This window comes from Convolutriloba macropyga, chromosome 12 (assembly GCF_964194025.1).
Source record: "Convolutriloba macropyga chromosome 12, txConMacr16.3, whole genome shotgun sequence".
NCBI classification, from domain to species: Eukaryota; Metazoa; Xenacoelomorpha; order Acoela; family Convolutidae; genus Convolutriloba; species Convolutriloba macropyga.
In genome coordinates this window covers 55,287,457-55,309,128 of record NC_134479.1, presented here as the reverse complement: position 1 = coordinate 55,309,128, position 21,672 = coordinate 55,287,457, and the positions used below count along the sequence as shown (strand labels likewise).

Below are 21,672 nucleotides of genomic sequence, written 5' to 3'. Positions count from 1 at the left end.
GTTCAAAGTGAACCAAATTGATATCCCAGACTACCAGTACTATTTAAGTTGTAATGCAAAAAGAATGGTCCGCCTAACCTTCCTAAAAAAAAGTTAGTTTTTCATACGGAAATTTGCTATTATTTCAAATAAATAATTTTAAAAATAGGTCTATTTCGTCGGGTCAAGGAGTTGTCCACATCGAACCAATTTTGGTATGGAGTATCCCCTGTATATATAGAGTCTAAAACAAAAAGAAATTTTGCTATAGCTTGCCTAGGAAAAAAGTTAGTTTTTCATACGGAAATTTTGACTTATTCGCTTATTCTATTTTCAAAAATATAGAATTTTCATCGGGTCAAGGAGTTGTTCAAAGTGAACCAAATTGATATCCCAGACTACCAGTACTATTTAGGTTGTTATGCAAAAAGAATGGTTCGCCTAACTTTCCTAGAAAAAAATTAGTTTTTCATACGGAAATTTGCTATTATTTCAAATAAATAATTTTAAAAATAGGTCTTTTTCATCGGGTCAAGGAGTTGTTCAAAGTGAACCAATTTTGGTATGGAGTATTCCCTGTATATATAGAGTCTAAAACAAAAAAAAATTTTGCTATAGCTTGTCTAGGAAAAAAGTTAGTTTTTCATACGGAAATTTTGACTTATTCGCTTATTCTATTTTCAAAAATATAGAATTTTCATCGGGTCAAGGAGTTGTTCAAAGTGAACCAAATTGATATCCCAGACTACCAGTACTATTTAGGTTGTTATGCAAAAAGAATGGTTCGCCTAACTTTCCTAGAAAAAAAATAAGTTTTTCATACGGAAATTTGCTATTGTTTCAAATAAATAATTTTAAAAATAGGTCTTTTTCATCGGGTCAAGGAGTTGTTCAAAGTGAACCAATTTTGGTATGGAGTATCCCCTGTATATATAGAGTCTAAAACAAAGAGAAATTTTGCTATAGCTTGCCTAGGAAAAAAAATAGTTTTTCATACGGAAATTTCGACTTATTCGCTGATTCCATTTTCAAAAATATAGAATTTTCATCGGGTCAAGGAGTTGTTCAAAGTGAACCAAATTGATATCCCAGACTACCAGTACTATTTAGGTTGTTATGCAAAAAGAATGGTTCGCCTAACTTTCCTAGAAAAAAATTAGTTTTTCATACGGAAATTTGCTATTATTTCAAATAAATAATCTTAAAAATAGGTCTTTTTCAACGGGTCAAGGAGTTGTTCAAAGTGAACCAAATAGAGATCCCAGACTACCAGGACTATTTAAGTTGTTATGCAAAAAGAATGGTCCGCCTAACTTTCCTAGAAAAAAATTAGTTTTTAATACGGAAATTTGTCTATTATTTCAAATAAATAATTTTAAAAATAGGTCTTTTTCATCGGGTCAAGGAGTTGTTCAAAGTGAACCAAATTGATATCCCAGACTACCAGTACTATTTAGGTTGTAATGCAAAAAGAATGGTCCGCCTAACCTTCCTAGAAAAAAGTTAATTTTTCATACGGAAATTTGCTATTATTTCAAATAAATAATTTTAAAAGTAGGTCTTTTTCATCGGGTCAAGGAGTTGTTCAAAGTGAACCAAATTGATATCCCAGACTACCAGTACTATTTAGATTGTAATGCAAAAAGAATGGTCCGCCTAACGTTCCTAGAAAAAAGTTAGTTTTTCATACGGAAATTTGCTATTATTTCGTTTAAATTGCAATTATTGAGTTTTATATAATTGTTTATATAATTGTTTTATTTATTGTTTGCTTTTATTTTGTTTTGGAGATAGAGTTTAGACCTGGTTTTTTGGCCAGTGCTTTGCTCAAAAATCTCCTATAGTTGAATGTTCATAACTCCGCCGTAGCCGGTCCCCAGCCCGGTTGAGATAAGGAGAAGGGAAACACACCCAAATCATAATGGAAAAATCTCATAAGTTGATTTTTTAAAATCAAATTGAGATATTTCCGACACTACTGTAGCTAAATTTATAGACTCATTTAGTGCATCTGATCAGACTACCGCGTGCTTTCGAGACGGTTTAAGGGCCGAGGATTTTGCCCAAAAATAACGGGGAAAAGAGTGTAAAGAGTGTAAAAATAATATTTTTACACCGTTAGTGCCCCCCTAATTAAGGGTTTAATAACGGGGAAAAGAGTGTAAAAATAATATTTTTACACCGTTAGTGCCCCCATTATTAAGGGTGGAATTACATATTAAAGTGTAATTTACGGGTGTAAATTATAGAAAAAGAGTGTAAAAAAGAGTGTAACAATAAGTTTTAACGGTGTAACAAAGAGTGTAACAATAAGTTTTAACGGTGTATTAAAGAGTGTAAAAATAAGTTTTAACGGTGCAATAAAGAGTGTAAATATAAGTTTCAACTGTGTAATCAAAAGAGTGTAAAAATAATTTATTCCACTCTTTTTCCACCGTTAAATCTTACAATTACACCGCTAAAATTACACTCTAACAGGGAATTCCACCCTTAATAAGGGGGGCACTAACGGTGAAAAAATATTATTTTTACACTCTTTACCCTCTTTTCCCCGTTATTTTTGGGCAAAATCCTCGGCCCGGGATGCTACATGCCAACAACACTTGAAACTGAGTAGATCCAATTTTTGTCCTTATCAGTACAATCTGTTATTTGGATGACGTATTAAATATTACCAATCCGCATTTTTTTTATCAGAAACACTTGGTAATAGAAGAAAAAATTCTTTCACTTTACAGTCCGCATGGTCGACTAAAACCTTTACAACTATGTCAAAAAGCGGTTGGAAATTTTACACTTGCATTGATCTTCAAGTTTTCGCTCTTTATCGGTATTAACAGGATATAAGTTGTCTACTTAATCCAGGTAACTGTTTGATCACAATAATAATTTTGTCCGAAAGATGAAAGCGCGAAACTGGACTTCATTTCAACGACCTCATAAAAAGCGCAACAATCAGCTGTTTCAGTTCCCAGACCAAAATTGGGCAAAAAATTACTTTTTAGTTATTCAGTTCCTTTAAAGGCCAAATATTTGTTAACAGAATTAAATGATGAATTTTCTTCAACAGTTTAGACGCGCTCTCTCTATTTTATTACTGATAAACAGTAAGTACTCTTTTAGAAATTTTTTCGATTGCTTTTTTTCATTCAACTCGAAAAATAATTTTGATTGAACTGCAAGTCAAGATCAGTACTGGGCGCTTCTAATTAAAAGCCTCATATTAGTACCGATTCATAGCTATGATCATTTCCAATTTTACACTTGTCAGTCTTGTCCAGGATGTGCAAGTCTAAATTGTCCAATTAGGGCTCATTTGACCTCCCGGGTCCCCCTCTGTCACTTAGTATCAATTGGTATCAGTTTTGAGGGGCCCGAGAAAGCGCATAAAGACTAATGCAAAAAGCGTGGCACGTTACAAAATTTTTCGGCATTCTAAATTTTCATTCGAAATTTTTCGAAGAGTTGGTTTTGACTTGGCAATCGACTTGCAAGTAAAATCCAAGTCTTGGCAAAGGATTTTTCAGACTTGGAGACTTGTTTTTAGACGTGCAGAGTACTGATCTTGACCTGCACTTCAAACCGAGTAGCTGCTCGGTTTTTGTCCGCCACTCTTTTCGCTGAATAGTTTGCTTTCTTCTTATTTTTATTTTTTTTCGTTGATTTGCAACTCATGTAATCACAAAGAGAGTTGATAATAAAAGTCTCAGAAAAGATGGGAAAAAAATGTTTTTGTTTTAGGTTGTTGGCCTCCGATTGCGGCGGTTAGTGCTTTCAATTTCTAAATCTGTCTCTTTAAAGTTATCCTTTATGTCAAAGACGCATTCTTGTAGAAGAAACAAGGTAAACTTTGAAATCAATTGAGGCCAAGTTGTTTAAAGGCATTGACAAAGGCGATGAGATTATAGTCGAACTGTTATCAGGTAACGTCTTGCAAGATTCTTACGAAGAAACTTACAAGACTTTTGTTATCTTGTAAGACTTTTTCGGGTCACTGAATAGTAACGATTTTTCGCAAGACCGGTGCAATAAAACCCATTTGATAGACAGAAAAGAATTTTTGTTATGGAACTTGCGAAAAACTACAGGATAGTTTAACGTAAGAAAGAGCTACATGATCAGAGCTATATTTGTATCTCTTTACCAAGTTGAATACCTCTTTCTGCAACACCATAGGTAGAGAAATGCGTCTCAGAAATATTTCCGAACACACATCAGCAAATATATGAATGACGTAATTTTTGGTTGGTTGTGACGGCAATCTACTGAAGAAAATTTTTGCCGAAAAATTTTTTGGAATGTGAAACTTGTCTGACCAATGATTTTTTGCGTAAGTAAATAATAAATCAAACTTTTTTATCATTGCAAACAACAAATGCCTATTTTACAAAAAACATTTTCTTTAGCTGCTCATGTAATTACGCTCAACCTCAACTTATCTGACAAATGAAAAAATTTTTGGTTACTCCAAGAAAATCTCTCTCTAAAAAAATGTTGCAAATCGGTGCTCTTGCGAAGTAAATTTTCTTATCTGGTATGAGAGCTTAACATGAGGCCCAAAACCACGTTTTAAACCTACTTTTGATTGGCCAATCAATGTGTACCTCCACGAAATACATAGCTTCACAAAAAACTCTAAATACAAATTGAAAAACATCATTTCAACAAAAAATATACATTTTATGGAAAGTGAATGCTAACCCTTATGTAAAAACGAATTATTGTTCTGATAAAGCATTTTAATAAAAGCACCTAAGTCTGATCTCAGGTGTATTCGGGCAAACGATAGTCGGGAACGTTGTCTGGTAAGTATCTGCACCAGGGTGCCACGAAAGCCTGGAAAGTCTGGAATCGGTTTGATAGCGGTCTGATCATATTTGGTCTCAACCTCACTATAAGCTTATACAGAATCTCGAGCTCACAAAAATGTGATCAGATATCATTTTGGTCGGAAGCTCAATCAAGGTGTTATAACTGTTCTATACCGAAGTAATTTCTGATCGGACTTGAAGTGCGCTCGAAAACTTCTGTGCGCAGAAACCGCGCTCCACACTTTCTCTGGTCACACCTTCCTCGACGGTGTGACCACTGAGGAAAACGAGTCAAAAAAAAGTAAACATTTTTCTGTGACGTTGACTCAGACCAATTTCAAGCCGTTGTCCAGTGCTTTTTGGCATAAAATGGCCTCTGACCAGACCATCCAGAGGCAAAAAAAAAGATACTGTTTCTACAATTTTTAACATTGACATTCAGCGAGGCCCAGATTTTTTCCAGACCATTGTCCAGATAATTATGCGCTCGAAATTACCTCTGATCAGACTATCGTGTGCTCGAACCCTCCTCTGAGCAGAATACTGGGCACTCGATTACACCTCTGATCAGAGTCAGGTGCGCTCCGAATTGCGGGCCAATTCTAACGGTAATGCTAACGAAGTGAAAATTTTCAACAATATTTGTTTTCATAAATTTTTTGAAAATATTTGTTGAAATAATTCTTTGTTTTGTAAGCCACCGATGCATTTTCTAAATCAATAAATAAACAACCTTCGTAAAATACGATTTGATCGGTATTTATTCTAACTTACATGTAAGGTTACCCATACCTAAGGTTCAGTGTCAATCAGTACTGATTCAGATGAATTTCAGGTAATATGATTTAGTGCTGAGTCAGAAAGATTTCAGAACCAACTTTGAAATGATTTCTGAATTTCTCTGAATCAGAGCAAAATTCAGACAAAATGTTCTGTATTCTCTGAATCAAAAGATAATTCAGAATGAATCACTGAATTAACTCTGAATCAGACAAATTCAGTGAAAAATGTGACCTGAATTAGACTCTGACTCAGTACTCAATTCGATATAGAATTAGGTACTGGTAACCAGTAATTGCAGTCAGCGGGAATTTTTTGTTCCGATCAGCACAACCAGACTCTAGATGGGTTTGAACAAAACGTTGATTTATTGTTAGGCAATGGCAGAGCCAACATTTCTCAGTCGGAAAAACGTTGCAAAAATTGCGCTCAAAATAATTGCAGTCAAAATCTTTTCTGATCAGAGTACATTGCGCTTGAAACCAACTCTGATCAGACAATCTTAGACAAAATTTACTTCTGATCAGACCAAATTCATATAATTGTCCAGATTTTTGTCCACACTAACCAACTTCTAGACCTGGTAATTTTGGACTGGAGAAACACCGTTTGAGTTTGATTTAGTTCTAATCAGTGGTCAGAAGTGAGATAATCTGCCATATGACTGGAGTGTGTGTGTGTGTGTGTGGGGGGGGGGGGGTGGGGGGTTGAATATCCCACCTAAAAGTTTTTTTTCTTTGATAACTTGATTTTTTTGTGAAATGTAAATTTTGAATATATTTATATGGAGTCAATTAGCAATTCATGTAAGTTTGATTTTTTGGTCTTAGTTGGAATTTTATCATTTGGAACCTGCTAAATTCACAATTTGCTCTCAAGGGGGGGACTAATATTTCTAAATTTAACCTTTTTTATGGCCGCTAGGTGAGATTTGTTAAACCCGTGTCGAGGTTTCGTTAAAAAATAATGTAAGATTAGCGGTGAACAGCGGTGAAAAAAAACTTTTTCACCACAAAGCAACCGCATCTTTTAGCGTTGAATGCGCTGAAAGCGATGAATTTTTGTAAGATTTGCTGTTTTTAGCGGTGAAAATTTTTTTCTCACTGCATTCAACGGATTGCTTACAAAAAGAAAAGTCCGTACACGCGTTTGAACCACTCACCTCCTGCGTGTCAGGAACTTCTTAATCCACTGCGCCATCTGTAACTAACTTCTTTCATAATTCTTGTGAATTTAAGATAAGCGTTTGAAATTAGCGGTGAATATTTGTAAGGTTTGCAATTTTAGCCGTGAAAAATTGTCTTTCACCGCATTCTACTGGTAGAGGTGAAAAATCTTCTTTCACCGCTTAAGCGATAAAAAAAATTCACCGCATAAATATTTGTTGTCACAGCATTCATCGCCTTGAGCGCAAATCTTACAGTTTAACTCAAATTGACCGCAAATCTTACATCTTATAGCGATCTTTAGCTGTGACACCTCGACCCGGGAACTTGTCAAGACTTTTTCATGATCGGGGAAATCGCAGAATGCGCACCTGTACTTCGGTCTGGCCCCTCGGCCTCTGAAAGTAGTTATATGGGGTCAGAAATTTTGGTTAGAATTGTCTTCCACAGAAATTATTTACGCAGCTAATAGTGAAATCACTTCAACCTCTATTGGGCAATTTTAAAAAATCAGTTTACGTCGTCAATTAGCTGTAAAATTCACCTGGTGTACACTATCTGAAAAACTATATTTTTAATTGCTCTTGAACGATTGTAAACGTGTGTGTCTTTTTTATGCGAAATTTTTGCTTGACGATTTTGACTTTTCGAGTGACTTTTACGCCCTTGACTTTTTGCGTTTCGCGTGATCTAAATTTCTATCTCAATCACAATTTCAACCAGCTGAACTCAATTGGCGACACTTTAATACTAAAAGCCAACTGAAAAGTGCGATTGATGCCATTTTTCACTTTAAATTTTAATAGTGGTATATATGTTATCCTCTAATGTGGTTATTTGAAGCCCACTATTGAGCTTCTTAGTCCCATTTAGCCCCCCCCCCACTGATGCAGGCTCCAATTCATTAGAGCTCCCACTAGTCGTTCGAAGGCAATTCTTCCGACATTTGTCGGTTATGTTTCTGATTTGAAATATGCACACGTAATTTGATGTTTCGTATCAACAGATAAAAAGAGATGAAACTACAAAAGCAAAACAATTGGAGGAGCTGAAGGGTGAAATAGAAAAGCTGGCTGAACAAAAGGATGACTTTGGAACCAGGACTGAACTAGATAACGGAATTGTAAGTTATAAGAGGAATCGGATCTATTATGTTTTGCCCCCCCCCCCCCCCCCAGCTCAATGAGCGTAAATCTTTTATGACCCCCTGGCGCACGTGCTTTTTTCTTACATAGCAACGTGCTATATAACAACATAAAATTTGTAACTGGGGGTCATAAAAAACAGTGGAGGGGCGAAGCAGATAGATCCGAGGAATCATAGAAACTGATATTGAACTTAATGTAGAATAGGCAGAGAGCTTTCTTTGAATTTCCAATTTTTCAAAGCCATTTCTTGACGTTGTAAAGATTACAAAAGCGTTGTTTTTGCTCTTTGACAAAGACGAATAGTTCTTTTCAACAATTTCCAGCTTTGCATTTCGGATTACGTGTATAAGGTACCGAAATTACCAATTTTTCCCAACATTCGATCGAAGAAATTTTTCAGTTAGTCTTTTTCGGGAATTTTATTTATCTGCAACTGTTTTTTTTTGTTAAGACCTTGGTCTTCAAACCAGGGTCATCGATCAAACAACTTTCTTGGATTTTGTACTAGGTCATATAAGAGTCTTTGAAATCATACTAGGTCCTATATAATTTGTATGATATGATGGTAGACATACAAGGATCATAGAAAAAAAACCTGCTCTCAAAAACTTCAGTCGCTATGCTCCAGGTTACTGATACGGAAAGAATCAGTCAAAGATGTATAAAGCGTAGAAAATATTTTTTTTCTGAGTAATCATACTAGGTCATATATGATTAGTATGATTTCTTAGTACTCATACAAGGATCATACAAAAATTTTCAAATGATGCATCGGAATTTTAAAAAATGTAGCAGGTTGCAGAAGCAACAATTAAAAACATATACGACACTTCTGTGGGTAAAATAAGCAAAAAATATAGACAAAATTTATTTGCAGCAAGAACCGTCATTAAATTTCGTGAGACATGGGTTTAGATAGAGATTACGCAGCTGCATTTTATTTTATGATTTACATTATAATCCAATACTTTGATCATAAATATATTCCTTGATTTCATATTTAAATAAAATTTGATCTCATCGGTTTATAGTTGGAGAGCTTGATTGTTTGGTTTGGTGATAGGAGAAGTTACGATCTCTCAACATCGTTTAATAGGTGCCACCTTTCAAAATCCATATGTTTTCTATGGTTTCATAAAAGAATCGTATCCGATTTCGCTTATAAGACTAGAACTCTATACAATTTTTTCGATTTCTTATGAAGATCGTGATTGGTTTAGTCGGTTTTTAGTTTGTAATCCTAATTGCTTTGCCAAAATTGGAAGATATGATCTCCCGAAGCGGAGATTTTTAAGTGCCACCCTTGAATGCCAATATGATTTCTTTGGTTTCTTACTGGGAGCATACTTGATTTCATTGATTTGATATTGGGCTCTTGGTTGCTTTAATCGGTTTTTAAATGGAAACCCTAATACTTTCGGTGGCTTTAGAAGCTACAATCTCCAAACCGCGTTTTCTTAATAGAATCTCTTAAAGTTAATGTTGTTCCTCTGGTTTCATACAAGGATCATACATGATTTCTTCCATTTCATATTAAGATTACAAATGATTTCCTCGGTTTTCATAGGTGATATGAGAAAATAAAATCTCCTAAAACTCTTCTTTGGTGCTAGCCATCAAACCCAAAATGATTTTTTTTGGTCTCATACTAGGATCATTTTTGTTTTCTTTGGTTTCAAACTAGGGTCATATATGATTTCTTTGGTTTCATACAATGATCATATGATATTTCTTTGATCTCAAACAAGGATCACACACTTTTTTAAGCGTGGTTTTTTTGTTTCATGAAGGGTTCAACTATGATTTCTTGGAGTTCTTGGATTTCATGCTAGGGTCATGCATGTAAACTTGGATTTCGTACAAGGATCATATATTATTGCATTGATTTATTATAAGGATCATATATGATTTATTGCTCTCATACAAGGTTCATACACTTTTTTAGTGTCCATTCTTGCGTTTAATGAATGGTTCATCTATGATTTCTTGGATTTTAGTCTAGGATGATATATGAAAACTTTGACTTCATACAAGGATCATAAATGATTTCGTTGATTTGATACTAGAATCGTACTAAGAAATCGAGTATAATCAATATGACCATCATATACGATCCTTGTATGAGATCAAAGAAATTGCAACCCAGGAACTGCTCAAAATGACATGCTTTCTATAAAAAAAAACGTAATTGGCTCTATAAAATTTCCAATGCAGCAGGCACGTTATTTTTATATCAGGCGCGTATTTTCTGAAGACTGCCAAGCTTTTATTGCTCGCCTCAAAAAAAATTGTCCGTAAACAGAGGGTGTCAATATAAGAAGAAAATATAGAAGAGTTCAATTTAGCAGACTGAAAAAATGTCAGCAGAACTTTGAAAACGTTGGAAGAACTAAACCACATACGTTATAGTAGTTAGGAGCTACGACAAATTTTTTGTTTTATTTCTTCAGTAAATGTTTGAGAAGTGGTTTTTTAAGTGTTGAGAACAGAACATTAAGAATATCCAAATTATGCAATGAGAATATAAAATGTAAAAATATTCCAATTGATTGTCCTCAGTAAAAGAAAAATTATCATTGTGATAAAAAGGTTTCCCAGTAAATGTTTTATATTTCAATTACTTAAATTCCAGAGTTTTTTTCAATAATTTCCGTACTGAAAATACTAAAAAAATCCAAAACACGTATTGAGAATAAAACACTCGAAAACTAACCAAATGTCTTTGAAAAAAAATTGAAATCTTTTCATTCTTCATTTAGTGCATTTTTCATTAAAAGTTTCAAGTTTTCTTTTTTAAAGTTCTAAAAAATATTCGCTGACTTCAATATTGACAATATGTGCACCAAATTAAGGATAAAAAATTCACAACTATTTATGAACAACCAAAAAAAAATTGAATGAGAACGAGTTATGCCAAATCAAGCAATGAGGAAAACAGATTCGTAATCTTTGTTTTCGAGCACAGAATAACATACATAATCTAATTGTAAAGCAAATTAGGAAAAAAGCAAATTGCAAAGGCAGAGAAAAAAGGCAGATAAATTTATGTAAGAGAGAAAAAAATCAACTACGGAAAAAAGGAATGTTAATAAGTTTAATTGAGGTTGTTCCATTCTGATTTTAATGATTCTTTATTGATAACAACATCGCTTATAAACGTATATTGAAGACATAAGTATCATCTATTTCGGAAAACATGCGCTTGTCTGATAATTTGCGTAATATTTTCGCACTCCAATTCGTTGCTAAGTACGTATGGTGGTATTAGAAGTCGGTTTCCTCTGAACATAATATTTATCTAACTTTTAATGACCTTAATCCCGATAATACTGGTATTTGAGAATTTATATTTATAACTTTTGCTTTTGTGAAAGAAAAACAAACGCACGAAGTTTGAACAATAAACTTGTAAATTGATTCTTTCTGTTACTACAGTTAAAGAAGTTGGAAAACTTTTTCATCAGCTTTTTCTGTAGAAAATTGAACAGGAATAAAATATCGAAAAATGTGAGTTTCACTTAGAAGAAAATGTGTTGAGATGATATATGGGCCCCATAAAGGATGAAAAATTCACAACTAATTGTATGAACAGTTTACAATTTCTCGTTTTAATGTGTTTCGCTTTAAATTTAACCTTCTAAAAGAAAAGGAGGCTCTATATTGCGCGCTCGAACAAAATGTTCCAACCCCGATCTTTCATGTTTGTTTAATTGTCTATTGAATGAGGCAGCCATAGAAAACTTTCAAAAAATACATTTAATTGGACAAACAAGGAAGTTAAAATACACTGCTGGGCTAGAACGCCAATGATACTTGCCGTTAATGCGAGTTCTGGAGAAGATAAACATAAAAACTCAAAAACAGCAAACCTTAAAAACAACGAAAACTTGGGGTCTGTGTTTAAAAAAACCCTTCATATCAAAATTAAAATGGAAGCATATAAAACCTAAACACACTTCAAATCTGCAATTCCGTTTTTGAAAAAAACCTTTCATTTCAAATTGATTATAGCCAATACGAATTAACTCGCCTCATTAAGAATGTTAAATTAGAACCCAAAGGAAGCAATTGTGATTCGTCAAAACCCATAAGATTTCAGACGACTGAAAAAAGAAAGTCAACAACAAAAAAGTCAGAAAACCTTAACAAGAAAGTCTTCTCACGGGAGTTAGAACCAAAGACTATTCATTGAGAACATTAAAAGGTTTCAATTGCCCAGTTTATCGACAGTTATTGGGCCCTCTTCATAGGTTTGATAAGGCGGCAGCAAAACAAAAAATCAGGATCGGGCAAGTATTCTAAAGTCATACTATTCTTAAAATGCCTAGTATCGATGCCAATTAGTTTGATATAAAATCATGGTCTAGACTGGACCATGATTACCTAAAAAGTAGATTCGACATGCCGTTACTGAAACCTAGCTACAAAATTGACAAATACAAAAAAAAATGGCAAAGCCGAGAAACTCCACTGTTTTTTTTATACAAATATTTGAAACTTCAAACAATCCAAAAATTTTCAACTTAAAATAAAAACAGATTGACGTGCAACAGCTCAGTGAGCCAGTTAAGCTTGTTAGTAGTACAACCAAATAAGACGACAAGAAAACAGATACGTACATAATATCAATCGTTTTGCTTGGATCTTCTTCGATTATAAGAGGGTCTTCTTTAAGAAAAAATCTTTGTGACAAACAAAACAAAAAGAACTACAAATTCTGACTAGTATCAAAAAGTCACAAATTTTTACGAAAACAATTGTTGGCAACAATTGTAACGAAAATTGGGAAGTTCAAAATTACATACTCTATAAAGAGCTAGAAGTCATCGAAACCAATAGCTATAAAAAAATCAGTAAATAGATCCACTTAAACAACCATAGAAGCATGTCAGGTTTATGCCATACGACAACAAAAAGAACGACACTTAGATAAATAAAACAAAAAACCTAAGAATTCCAGCGAGAATTCGTTTTTGCTGCCGTTTAAAAGTTTGAGCTAATCGATGACATCTTAAATAATTTTTTCGCGCAATAGTTTATTTCCATTCGAATAGCCTTAATTTGATATTTTGGAACGGGAACAAGTAACAAGGCCAAGAAGCCTTTAAATGAAACCAAAACCACTGTAAATAGTTTTTTCATTTTACTCGGGGTAATTTTTGCCGGGTATCTTTGAAAGCGAAGCTACATGTTGCCAGAAGTATTATTAAAAATTTGGCAAATTTCAAAGCACTTTCTGACGTTTCAAAAAACAAATTCTTTCATAGACTGAATAGGACTTAGATTATAACTGGAAGCAATTCTCGGATTCATCTTGCTCTTAGAAAAACCTAATGTGATCTTTGCTCTTTCACATGAATTTATTGGGCTGCAATATTGATTGACAAATGAGACAGAACAAAAGTGATCATTTGAAATTTATGGAAACTCATGATCAAAGCCATAAAAATTAGTAGTTTTTCTCCTTAGACACAATGTACATGCAATTGGCCTCAAAGCATTTGAAAATTATTTATTATCAATTGGTTTTTGATATGACTTCGTTTGCGTCAGTAATCAACATTATGAAAACTTAAACGCGAAAATAATTGAAAAGACAGCGTCTAAATATAATCCGAATAGTTACAAATCGTAAGAACCCATGATTATTCCGAACCTAGCCTTCATCTTGCTGAGCGTCCAGCAGAAACAATTAATCAGTTCTTATTTTTGCAAATTAGACCAATTAGCAAATGAAACATTTCACTAAACCAAAGTAAATGATACCTTTTGCATAACTTTTGAGTTAATTTTTCCAAAAAACCCGAAAATATTAATTCCACAAGACTCTTATCTGAAGTGAATGTACAACTAGCCTTTTCTGGTAATTTCAAATACTGGTTCAGCAAATGTTAGATCTCTACTTCCGGAATATCTAAACAAAGTGGGATATAAAAGCGTATTTGGAGCCAATTTTGATTAAAAAAGTCGGATAAAAATTTTACCAAAGTTATTATTCCAAACACTCGGATAAAACCAATCAGCAAGCCTCCTATTCCCTAACAGTAAAACCACTATCATTGTTCATAGTTATAACAGATTTCAGCAAAATTCACGATAATTTGGTCAAAAAATACAAAAAATGTGAATAAAAACAATGGATTTCCATCTATCATTCACAGAACATTAAATCTTGTTAACCCCTTGTAAAAACCTAAAAAGAAAAGAATCGTTTCATTTTCGTATTCTACGCCAGACTGGCTTTTTAGTGAAATTAGCCTCAACTCTGTACGAAGGAAAAAAGTCGATCGGCGAAAATTGACTGAATATAAAACCAATTTCAGTTCCTAACCCCACAATTGGATCTGAATAATGAAAGCAGTCTAAAAGATGAAAACAACTATACGACGAAATGTCGGCAATAAGTTCGAGATTTAGATGAAAAATTTGAACAACCATAACTTATGTGTTGTTTCTAAGTGGATTAGCCAAATGAAAAAGAAGTCAACCCATTCACGGATCTGTTGTGTTTCAGGAAAACTTCTGTAAAGGTAAGTTGTCCTAACAACTGGTCGCCCGACTTGATTTTTCAAAAAAGCCTGCTTTGAAAGATAGATATCGTTGACAGGGGGGGGGGGATAAAGAAAAAGTGTCAAACTGAATAAATCTGAATGATCGGTTCGCACAAAGCTTCCAAAAAAATGTGTTTATTAAGTTTTATTTTAATTTCAATGGTTTTTGGCTTTCTCTGTTTTCTCACGGAAATCAGAAAAGTTTTTTTTATACTTTGAAGTCAATGGCATTTTGGGTTATTTGTCAATTGAAGAGTTCTTTCACAGGTTTCGAAACTATTTTCAAGTCATTTATCGTTGAACAAAATTCGGATCTATTCTGTCCCCCCCCCCTAGTGTTTTTATGACATCCAGTTACACAAATTATATGTTGTTATATAGCACGTTACTACGCAAGAAAATAGCACGTGCGCCTGGGGGTCATGCTCACTAAGGTGGGGGGGGGGGGGGCAAATCAGAAAAGATTCTCACCCGCTTCTTCATGACAGCTCTACTGAAATAAAAAACTTTACACAGTTTTTGGAATTAATTCCTCTTGTATGTTAATTGCTGGATTTATCCAAATTGCAATTCAACAAACGGAACAATAGTTAGAATAGTTCCTTCTTTGATTACAGACACATTCGGTTTACTTCAAATTTCTTGTTCCTAGTGATATACTAATTTATATCTCTGATGTTCCTCTTCGATATGTTCCTAAGTCATTTTTGTCATTTATGTTTCCTGAGAATTTGTTGAGATGAAAGTACTATTTTTGAACTCTGAGATCAATATTTCTACTTTTATCTGACCTTTAATGCTGATTTTTTAAAATTAAGTTTGATCCACTCATTCTAGCGTTAAGGTGTAGGCTGGATCTCGAATAATCAGTTCAGGTACAACAAGAACGAATTCTGGGATCTATTCTGTTTCGACCCCCAGTGCTTTTCTGATCCCCAGTTACAAATAATATTTTGTTATATAGCACGTTACTATGTAAGAAAATAGCACGTGCGCCTGAGGGCCATAAAAATTTATGCTCACAAAACTGGGGGGGGGGGGGGGGAATAGATCCGAATTCGGTTATAACCGACCCAAAAAAATACGTCGTATTTTGTTTTTAATCTTGTATGAATCTTGTACGGTAACCTGTGTCTGTTTCAGACAGGTTTTATGCTTAACTGCTCTGTACTAGATTGGTCTATCAATTTCACCTCTCGAATGACCCGTTGAGACTTGACCACCAGACTTTTGAGCGATCTAATTTGCTGTAAATCAAAATTTCAGTCTCTTGCTATTGCAAAAACAATTGCAAAAGCGAAAAAATGTTGCCAAGTTCGTAGAGTTCAATGGTTAATGGTTCTCTCCGAGGTTGCTGGTTCTACTTCGTTCACTTGGATAAAAAATTCTATACGCTACGCGGCAATCTACTTTTAGTTTCTCGCCCCTAATTTGAGAGGCATTCATTTGAAGATGGTCGTTCTAAGTATGCTTTTTCTGTTTAATAATTGTTCTCAGTGAAAGCTAAGTGGTGCAAAATGTTTCAAAGAATTTTCGCTCTTTATAGCAAAATGTCAGAAATTCAGATGATAAGGGGTTTGTGGAGGAGTTAGGAAATAAATAGTTTAAACTGACAGTATATTGTCATAATTTGTTATAATTTCAGTTTTTTCGGTGAAAATTTTTTCTCTCTCCGAATTAAAAGATTTTGTGGGAGCCGTTTAAATATAGAAAATGAAAAAATATATATTTGAGCTATATATTGAGATATATTTATATAGACAGCAGATAGTCATAATTCGTTGTAGGTTCAATATTGAGTTTTTTCGATACAGACTTCTTTCTGTTTCCATACTTAAAAAGTCTGCGGAGCCGTTATAATATCGAAATGAAGTATTGCTAACACAATTCATTGATTTTTTTCATTAGATAATTCGTTGACGCTGATTCTTTAATTGATCTCAAATTGCATTTGGATAATACCTCCTAATATCTTTCAAGATTCTTGTAGTATATGCTAATGTTGTTAAAAAATGCAAGAGATATCAGTAAAAATTCAAAAATTGAAACCGTTTTTTTTTCGATCATTGAGTACTCTTTGTTTTTCGACGACGCATCGATTAAATTTAAAAAACACATATAACCTTACGTGTGTTGAGCGAAACAACAAAAGAATGGCTTCTTTTTGATTTTTTCATTGCTCACAAAAGACAAAATTAAGATTTTTGTGAAATCAAATCCGTGAAAACTTTTGTAATTGTCATTCATAGAAAAAGTAAATGCAACGTCCTTTCGTTATCTTCTAAATTTTTTAATGATGGAAAAGATTGTATTATTTGCTGGTTTTCCTTATAAAGTTCTGCAAAACGTCTAACAACGTTTGACTATCTATGTAGAATATACTGTTTGATAGTTTCACATGCCCTCTGTATCATTAAAAACCAACAAATAAGAAACACAAAACACGTAAGAGCAGAAAACCAAAGAAAAAAACGAACAACTCTTTGTATCTAAACGAGAAAGTTTCTCATTGGTCACTTCAAAACCACCTAGCCATTTGGTTCAATAAAAACTAACCAATCGAATAATGAACCAATTTTGAGCCCGAAGAGTTTGGAAAGCTCAAAAAGTGGCCTTGCATTATGCACTACAAACGTTCAGTTTATTTTGGCGGAACAGTGTTCAGATATTCGGAAGCTCAGGTGAATTTCAGGTTTTTTTCAGGTGTATTCAGGTATTGTTCAGTTGAGACAAATTTACCTGAACTGTTCAGGTAGGCTCAGGTCTTGTTTTTGAGGTAAATTGAGCTGAATTTTTGTCAGTGTGTAACAAAACTGTTTCAAACTTCTCTTTATCAGGCAAATATTTCCGGAAAATTTGTTATTTCTTGACGTTTTGACCTCACTTTATTTAACTACAGAGCTAAAAAAATTTAACCAGTAGCTTGTTTTTGAAGTTGTTCAAAGAAGGAACCTTACATTTGACATGTGTACAGTTGTTTGCTGTTTTAGATTCTTTCAGAATTGCAAACCCACCAACCTACCCCTATTTCGCCAAAGTTTACGTCACAACCCCGGGAGGTGAACGAAATTTAACGACGTAAGTTTCAAAATTTTTCAGGACAAACTTTTCTAAAAGTCTCAATTGTGTACTGATGTTTTTGCCATTATTTCTGAGAAATCTTTCAACTTGAAAACCCGCGTGAGGTTATCTTCATTGATTGCAGTCGAAAGAAAATGTTTATTTCGTAGAAAAAGATCGACAAATTTTACGGCTAGTATATTTTCATATTAATTAACTTCTATAAAGTTACGCTTAATTTCTCCCGAAACTCCCCAGTTGAAAAACCGTTAGCGTTTATACATAAAAAATTGTCGGTATCACTGGTTTTTTCTAGCCAAAAACAAAAATTTTCCTGCAATTTTTTGTCGCCATCATTGTCTTTGCTGGCTATTTAACATAAGAAAGATTCGGTATCATCCAGTTTAAAAATTAGAGATTATCAGAATTGTTGTTTTTCAAACTTAAGAAAAATTCGGTATCGGCGTTTTTCAAACAAAGGAAAGAGTCGCCATCGTCATTTCCCAAATACGCGCCCGAAATATTTGTTGTCCTCTTTTCCAAACGCAAGACAAGTTCGGTATTGTCATTTTTAGCTGTAAAAGAGATTCGATATCGTCGTTTTAAACGTAAGGGAGATTCGATAAAGTGTGAGATTCGGTATAGCGAAATTTAATCTGATCAGAGATTATTAGATAGAAAGAAAGAAAGAAAGAATAAATTTCTCCTTTATCAAAAAAATTATCAACAATTTAATAAGTTACATAATACATTAAATAATTCATAATATATATCAATTAAAATTATTTACATATCAATGATGATATTAATATAAAATAATGCAAGTAGGCTCAGAATGAGGCAAATTTGAGGCTCAATTTAGCCATTGTAACCAACAATAACCATTACACAATTTTGATTTTGACGTTAGAGAAAGTTTTGTCTATTTTGTCAATTAAAAGAAAATGTTGGTTATATTCTTGGCCAGTAACGAAGTCAGTTTTGTTAAGCCAGCTGTTTCGGAAAGTTATATGAGAAATTCAAGCTGAAAAGATAGCACGCTTATCTCGCGAAATCTTGTAAGAATCTTGCATGATAAGCGTCAATTTTGTATCTCGCAAGATATAAACGTTATTTTCAAGACTTTTGAAAACTCTCACAAGAAAAGCGATACTTGCAAGAATTATATTGTCTCTATAACGAGATGGTATTTTTTTTCCAAACTCTGAGTAAAAGTGAACGCTGAACAAAATCTTTTTTGAACGGCTTTTGTGACCAGAAAGACATAAGGGTTATCTAAGAACGCTGTTCATGTGCAATTATGTCAAATTACCCACACAAAATCTGATTCGTGACCAAAGCATTGTTTGGCCATAAAGAGTTGGTTCTACGCTCAAAATTTTGTCTGAATTCAAACTGAAGTCTCTAAAACTATGAAAGTCTCAGTTTTGGCATAGCGGGTTCCAGGAAATTATATATCTCTATTAATGTGAAATTGTTTTCTAGTCTCAAGATTCTGAGATAATGATGATGCTAGATGTTTTTGAATACTCGATGGTCATTCGATCCTTAGTTGTTATCAATTTTGTGCATTATAACTACTACCAATGTTCAAGTTAAAGATTACCATCAAAAATTCAAGCTTGCAGCAATTTTTCTTATTTTGCACTCAATCTTTCGATCGCTAGCAAAAGTTTATTTGCCAAACATGCGTTTTGAACAAATTAAAGGTGAACTTGAACGTTTTCCTTAAAGTGTTTTTGTTTGAGATTTCCATCTCATCAGATGGATTTTGGTAATATTTAAAGTTGCAACCTATTGTAACCTTCTTGAACAGTAAGTTGAGCTTAATTATTTTTAACTACATCTCAATTACGCTCAGGCGAATATAAAACAGCAAAATTCAGATTGATATCACAAAATTTCTAATAATTTTGCGTCCTGAATTTTTTGTAAGCTACCCAGTTTTCTTTTGTCTGTTTTGTCCAATTTTGTTTTCCTTTGCTATAATTTTTGAGTCTATATAATATTGATATGAACTCGCATTGCCCCCCTCGTGGAACATTTGTAATCTGGACCATTTTGATTTTGCTCTTGTACCTTCCCAGGATGAGGTCCCAGACCGAAACCAGATACGTCCAGACCGAAATGAACGCACGAAGGGGTGTCGGGCGTTCAAAATTACACGGTCTGGAAACACGGATGAACGCACGATGGTCTGGACATGAACGCACGATGGTCTGGACATGAACGCACGATGGTCTGGTGACCGCACGATGGTCTGGACATGAACGCACGAAAGTCTGGACATGAACGCACGAAAAATTTTCGTGCGTTCATTTCCAGACTTTTGTGCGTTCATGTCCAGACCATCGTGCGTTCATATCCAGACCAACGTGCGTTCAAGTCCAGACCATCGTGCGTTCATGTCCAGACTTTCGTGTGTTCACCAGACGGAAAAAAATTACCTGCTGGGGTGCAGTGCAGATCCTTGAAGCTGAAGACAGAGAGGGTTCCAAAACTCCACAAATCCAGATATTTAAAGTCTTTTGTTAACGTGAGGTACATGAACATCTTTATACTAATAGGAGACAGTGCCTTTTTTTGCTGTGGTGAGCAAAATTCAAGGTGTCTATCTATCAGTATTAAGAATAAAATGAACCTCTCATAAGATAAGACTTTTTTGACACTCATTCAAGAAAGCTGAAATTAACATAAACATATATCACACGTCATAAACACACATCATAGACTCAAGCCAAAAGACCGAAGCGAGAGACGAGCGAGACAACGCGAGAGACGGGCGAGAGAACGCGAGACGAGCGAGAGAACGCGAGACAGGAACGAGAGACGAACGAGAGACGAAAGCACGGGCGAGAGAACGAGGTGAAGGGGAAGGGAGAGCACCAACAAATTTTGACTCCCGAAAGGCGTTCCACCCATTTTTAACTCTATATTTTTAATTTTTTTTAAAAAAAAACAAGCAACACTTAAAACACATAACTTCTGCACCAACACCAGCTACATCAAATATTTTTGCCTTACACTCTAGGTACACTGGGAATACTCCACACCAAGTTTGGTTCACTTTGAACAATTCTATGAACTAATCAAAAAGACCTTTTTTAAAAATTATTTAAAATTAATTATTCGAATTAATCACAAATTTCCGTATGAAAAACTAATTTTTTTCCTAGACAAGCTATTGCAAAATTTTTTTTTCCTACACTCTACCTACACAGTGGATACTCCATATAAAGTTCGGTTGAATTTGGACAACTCTATGACTCTGTAAAAAGGACTTATTTTTAAAATTACTTATTCGGAATTATCGCAAATTTCCGTATGAAAAACTAACTTTTTTCCAAGACAAGCTATAGCAAAAATTCTTTTCTTCCTACACTTTACCTACACAGGGGATACTCCATACCAAGTTTGGTTCAATTTGGACCATTCTAAGACCTAATCAAAAAGATTTATTTTTAAATATACTTATTCAAAATTATTCGGAATTTTAGTCTTTAAAAAACCTCGAGTTTGAAATAATGCCAAAAATTGGCCACAAAAAGCAAAAATTTTGCAAAAAATCACATCGAAAGAAAAGTTCCTCGTGAAAAACTCATTGTCGGGAGGCCAGTGGACCACTTTTGAGCATTTTGGAGTTTTTTATGGCCAATTGAATTTCGCAACATCACTTTAAATTAGCTTTTTCATGATTTTTGGGTCAGAAGTTTCCTGTGAACTGGGCCGATGTTGCGGACCTATATACCACTTTATAGTACTTAGTTCTACTCCCATACCATAGTATAGAAGGTTAGAGTTCAAAAATTGAGCCTCAAATGTCTACTTACTCGTATGGAATGATGTTAACTTTATCACGAGAATCATGGATGACATAGGCTAAAGTGAAATTTTGCAGTCCCTGGGTCATTTTTTCAGTAAAAAACATTGAATATTATTACAATGAGATTATTTCTATACTAAATTGGAGCAGTTTCCAGTAAAAAAATAGCTTCCATAATGTAAAAGTTTTGTGGAAATGTCAATAAATTTGTTCTCCGTTGGACTTCCCAAAATTTTCCCCAAGAACATAGTTGGAAAATAAAAGACGGTAGAGGATGAATTAGTACAATTTTCCGCCCACATTTTTATTCAAAAAAAACTGATAGAGTCAAATATATGTGTTATAATTCAAAAA

At 34.0% G+C, this 21,672-nt stretch overlaps 1 protein-coding gene across 1 annotated transcript in view; it reads left to right on the top strand.

Moving 5' to 3' along the window:
• Window positions 1-3,005: 3,005 nt before the first annotated feature.
• Window positions 3,006-21,672, top strand: part of LOC142350550 (clotting factor G beta subunit-like) — a 58,035-nt gene continuing 39,368 nt past the window's right edge. Inside the window, exons 1-5 of the mRNA XM_075402400.1 lie at window positions 3,006-3,086; window positions 3,721-3,743; window positions 7,743-7,859; window positions 14,399-14,414; window positions 17,426-17,513. Coding sequence (XP_075258515.1) covers window positions 3,029-3,086; window positions 3,721-3,743; window positions 7,743-7,859; window positions 14,399-14,414; window positions 17,426-17,513 — 302 coding nt within the window. The 5' untranslated portion in view covers window positions 3,006-3,028. The remainder of the gene's footprint in view (window positions 3,087-3,720; window positions 3,744-7,742; window positions 7,860-14,398; window positions 14,415-17,425; window positions 17,514-21,672) is intronic.